Source organism: Gekko japonicus, unplaced genomic scaffold (assembly GCF_001447785.1).
Source record: "Gekko japonicus isolate JY-2015 unplaced genomic scaffold, Gekko_japonicus_V1.1 scaffold3830, whole genome shotgun sequence".
Taxonomy (NCBI): Eukaryota; Metazoa; Chordata; class Lepidosauria; order Squamata; family Gekkonidae; genus Gekko; species Gekko japonicus.
In genome coordinates this window covers 6,851-12,229 of record NW_015162593.1, presented here as the reverse complement: position 1 = coordinate 12,229, position 5,379 = coordinate 6,851, and the positions used below count along the sequence as shown (strand labels likewise).

At 38.6% G+C, this 5,379-nt stretch overlaps 1 protein-coding gene across 1 annotated transcript in view; it reads right to left on the bottom strand.

The window, feature by feature from the left end:
* The window catches only part of LOC107106331 (dynein heavy chain 14, axonemal-like), a gene marked incomplete at its 5' end in the record, with an annotated part of 73,219 nt that extends 68,091 nt beyond the window's left edge, over positions 1 to 5,128 (bottom strand). The window contains 3 exons of the mRNA XM_015406464.1: positions 2,034 to 2,229; positions 2,336 to 2,772; positions 4,884 to 5,128. Of these exons, the coding sequence (XP_015261950.1) occupies positions 2,034 to 2,229; positions 2,336 to 2,772; positions 4,884 to 5,128 (878 nt within the window). The remainder of the gene's footprint in view (positions 1 to 2,033; positions 2,230 to 2,335; positions 2,773 to 4,883) is intronic.
* Between the last annotated feature and the right edge of the window lie 251 nt (positions 5,129 to 5,379).

Genomic DNA, 5,379 nt, shown 5'->3' with positions numbered 1-5,379 from the left:
AAGATGAAAAATTTGCCGACAGAAGTGGTGGTCAAGTTTACAAAGCAGAGAATTCGGGATCAAATATTGAGAGCGTCTTCGTCAACGCCTATGAAGATTGGAGAGCAGACGGTCAGAATTTTGAAAGATGTTCCATTTGAAATTCGAATGAAGAGGAAGGCATATAAAGGACTGACCTTATTCTTGCAAAACTACCAAATTAGTTATCGCTGGTTGATTCCAGAAGGACTTACTTTCAAGTTTAAAGATAAAAGGGAGAAGATTGACTCCATTTTCAAAGCCCAAGACTTTTTGAAGAGACACGCCAGCTCAGAAGAGGCAGCACTTGCCAGATGGGAAGAATTGGACAGTGAACGAGACAGCGGCTTGGAGAGGGAGGACAAGACTCCGGAAGATGAAGGAACGGGGAAAGGTCCATCTTACAACCTGAGAGACATAAAAGTAAGGCAGCCCAGAACATGAAGACTGGTTCGGAAAGCGCATGAAAAGACATTACTAACAATAAACCAAAGGGACACTACTAATACATTAACATTTATATTTGTTTTTCACAGGTCAAGATGAAAGACGATTGACAACTCGCAGAAGAAGCCAAAAGAAGATTTGTTTAATACTAACAAAATATTAACATACTAATAAGAGCATCACTCAACCTTTTCTTAGTCCCGCTATATACCTTCCCCTTTTCTGATATTAAAAGCAATAAACTCTCTCCTTTTTAGGAGAGTCAATAAAAAAAGTGTTACAGCAATCATGTTAACTGAAATATTGTACCAATAAAATATTCATTTTATTTAAAACTGTTCAAAGTATTAGCTCTATTTATGGTATGGTAGTATCCCCTTTTCAATATACAATATAAATTTTCCATTGTATAAAATAGAGGAAAAAGTTATGATAGCCTGCTACATTTACAAAAGTAAAACAAACTAACTTAAAAACTGATGAGCTTTTCTCACATGCCAGATTGGTATGTAAAGGTGACCAACCACCTTATGGGCAATTTTGTATCCCTCCTGCAACCACTCGCCCAGATGGCTAATAAGAATGGGAAGGGGATATTCCTCCTCCTTCTCTTCCACCATAGCTAGAAAAGGGCAGCCATCTGCCTCATTCAGGCTCTTTTTGAAGAAAATGTGGCAAACTGAGTGTGCATGCTCCATTGATCTTCTCAGCCCTTTCCTAGAAGTCCTCATCTTGCGAGAGGTCAGGTAGAATTTCATCAAGTGGGATACCCCATGTCTGGCACGCCAACAAGTATTACTCCATTGTCACCACACAGCTTAATGCAGCAGCTCTTTAAAAGCCTGAGTTGTTGCTGAGGCCCCCCAAATGTCCAGCAGCCTCTGCCAATCCCCACAGCAGCTGTCAGTTGGAGAGGCAGATCTGCACCATCAAACAGGGCAGCCATTTTAAGTATCAACTGGATGTCAGGAATATTACAGTTGTAGTTCCTGTGTTAGCAGGAGGTTGGACTAGATGACCTTGGTAGTCCATTCCAGTTCTGAGACTAAATTTTAAAAAAAGTATTAGAGGATTCTTTGTTGTTTTTTTCACATAAGCTTAGTTTTGCTCAGTGACAGATTTTGTTGTCATTTGTGATGATCAAGTAGAAAATATGGCAATTTCTACACTCTCTAAATCACTTCAAGCAGCAGAAGCATGGAAATGACACATTTAATGTACTGGGTTTAATCTAATACACTATGAGCAGACCTTCATTCATGGGATGGAACTTTCTTGTCTCTCCCCTCATTGTAAAGCTCACCATGCCCCACAGGCTCCCCTAACCTAGGTTAAAAGGGCCACCAAGAACAGCACTGGGTATGATGTGGTTGTCTGCAGTGGGAGGAGGGAATCAGTGAAAACTCCCCATTGGCAAAAGCACTGTTTTCAGCCCAAAACTACTTAGAGACAAATGCTGCATATGTATAGCAATCCCTCCCTTAGTGATGATTATCTGCATATGTCCTTGTAAGAACACAATTTTTCTTATATATTTATTTCTTTTAACTAAAAGTGGATTTCTTTACCATTACTCTCAGAGTCTTGTGGGTCCTTAAAATTTGCCATCATGCTAGAATACAGAAAGAAGTTCCACTGATTCTCCGGTATAAATCCAAAATTGTTAGTAAATTGATTTTCACCACAATTAGTTTTCACGATTGCGGCACACAGCAAGAAAGAAAAGCATAGTTGATGTTCACTAAAAAGAGCTGAAGAAACTGTCTGAGGGGATAAGAAATACAACAATCATGATAATGAACTATACACTGCAAATACACTACCAAAATCAGTCAAAAATAATTTTTGTAATAGATACAGGTAAGAGTACCTTATAAACATTACTTGTTAACTTGTCAAGTATATTATTAACAAGTCTGTTGAAGTTATCCATCTCACATCCTTCCCAATCTTCTAAGGCGGAATGTCTTCTTTGCCTACTGAGAGCTCGAACAGTTCCAGTTATAGGAATATGTGATTCACTCAGAGAAATATGACTTTTTAGTTTGCTAATATAATCCATGGAATCTACAAAGATCTTACGGAACCACACCAATGAAAACTGATACATATGGTTTATGTGGACAAGATCTGACACCATAAAGTACAGCACAGCACCTCGAGTTGCAATAGGAAGATAGTTTTTACGCATTTTTTCTATTATATCTTCTGTTCTTGCTGATGCTTCAACGCGCTCAAATATCTCTGTTGAGGTGATTTTTGTTTTCTGTAAATTGTTAATGAGGTCCTGGTCATCTAAAATATGTCCTAAAATTTAAATAGATCTTATTTCAGTTTCCATACAGAATAAAGCAAATAAACACAACGATGATTTAAAACCTTTGCTATGTTTACAAGCTATATTGTCATTACTGCATGAAAATCAGGGGTTCTATTTTACATAGGAGTATTTTAAACCTGAAGCCTGATTAACAGTTTTTGTGAACCCAAAATCTTGCACATGGTTTAGTATCAATTTGGTTGGTCCTAACAAAAGGTATTACATTGATTTTGTTCTTGATTTTATATGGAATAATGTGGCTGTTTACAAGATATGACTATTTGTGCCAAGCTACAAGGATCTATAGCTCAACAACCTTAGAAGAAAGAGTTTTTATGTATCAGGTACTGATTGACTACAACTGCCATGGAAATTATAGAGCAGGGGTGTCAAACATATGGCCTGCAGGCTGGATCCAGCCCCTGTAGGGCTCCTATCTGGCCTGTGAGGAAGCGGCTCTCTGCTGTGTCCTGTTCCTGCTTCCTTCATCACAGCTGATTTTGCCCACTCTCTCCTATTTCCTGCTTTGCAGAGGAGAGAAAGGAAACCAAGCCTCCCTTCCCCTGATTGGCTGAGGGCTCCTGCCTCTCCTCCTCTGGAGAAGAGAGAGAGAAAGGGAAACGGAGTCCCGTGGCTCTTTTAAGGAGACCAACAACTCTTTATTCCAAGTATAAGCTTTTGTGTGTGTTCAGACGTCTTCAAAGGGGTGGGGGGAAGTGCCAGTGAGAGCACTTGAGAGAGAGAGAGAGAGAGAGGGCGGGGGAGATAAGTGGAGTCCCATGACACTTGGAGAGATCTCCCTTTCCATTTCTAACAGATGTGGGGGGGGGGAGAAACCTAACAACACAGCTTGCATTCTTTATTAATGGAAGGGAGCAAGAGTCCAGTAGCACCTTAAGGACTAACCAAATTTGTGGCAGGGCATGAGCTTTTATGAGTGAATGCATACTTCAGAAACAGCTAGAATGTGAGTCCCTCTGTCCTTATATCTTGGAGAGTGAAGTGATTTCAGATGGCAAATGACAATAGCAGGCATTGGTAATCAGAGAAGAAACCTCGGTCTCAATTCAGTCCAGGAGCATGCATTGTCTTGAGCTTCGTTAGCAGTTGCAATTCCGAAGTCTCTCTTTCTGATCTCCCTTTCAAATTCCTTTGTAAAAGAATCGCTATTCTTAGATCAGCAACTGAATATCTTAGAAGGTTAAAATGTTCCCCCACTGGTTTTTGAATGTTGTGGGTTCTAATAGCAACAGAAAGAGTTTCTAATAACAACATCCAGTAGCACCTTTAAAGACCAACAAAATTGTGGTAGAGTATGTGCTTTTGTGAATCACAGCTCACTTCTTCAGACTTATTTCCATTTATTCTTTGCATCCTCCTGTTCTGGATCCTTCTGTACCAAATCAAGATCTAGGTTTCCTGTCTCATTACCAGTGCTGATATCTTCACGCCTACTATCCCTTTGCATATCAAACATAATCCAATCACACCTGCTATTGCCATTCGACATCTGAAATAATCGTTATAAAGTTTATATCTCCAGTACCTCGTATTACATTTTATGGCACATATGGCCCAGCCCAACAAAGTGACATTTATGTCAGATCTGGCCCTCGTAACAAATGAATTCGACACATCTGTTATAGAGGATTAATTTAAATGCACTCTACATATTATTTATGATATTTCTATCCCTTCTTTCCTCCCGGGAGTTCAGAGCAGTGTTTTAGCTTAGAAACAGTGACAAAGCAACACAATGAATTCATGGCTGAAGCCAGGTTTCTGAAACCTGGAATTGAGGCCTTGAAACCAGGATTCCAACATCTGTCCCCAAACTCTAGGCATTGTATTCCACATTGTAAGGTAATGTAGATTAAGAAACATTATCCATGTCATTTAATGAAAATAATTCATTTCTGTTGCATCCTGATGGGTATTATTATTTATTGTATGGCACTGGCAGCCAGAAGTTCTAGCTCTTTAGTGTTATCCAGGGTGCACCACGAGGAAGCAAGCTAGAATTGTACCCATCCTGATGGGTAACACAAATTAAGCAAATGGATAATAGCTCAAAGATTTCTGTAAACTTTTTATTTACCATCTGTTTTTTGTAGAAGATGAAGTGATTTTTGTTCAAGTTCCCGAAGTGTAACTAGGTCAGCAGATATGTTTTCCAGCAATGTACAGCGCTGTTGTTCAAGTTCTGGTTTTTCATGAATAACAACTGCAGACAAAAGCTGGTCTTGCAAACCTTGGAATGTTACTGTGAAATTTATCATTGTCACCATTTTGCATATTGCTGGTAGAAAATGAGGGTTAGCTTTCTGGGTTGTCATGTATAGTCTGAAACAAAATAAGCTTTTTAAATTGGTAGAAGGTTATTGATATGCTCTCAGCTTGCACTATGCATTATTATTTGCTTTTATTTTACTATTTAAAACAATTATATCCCACTTTTTTGATAAATGCTCAAGGAAGCTAACAATAAAATAAAACCATACATTGTATTTAATTGCATACAGCTCAAATACATTTGGTATAAACATTAATATATTAATAAGTGTGACAAGCAAATATTGCCTTTTTACTTATGA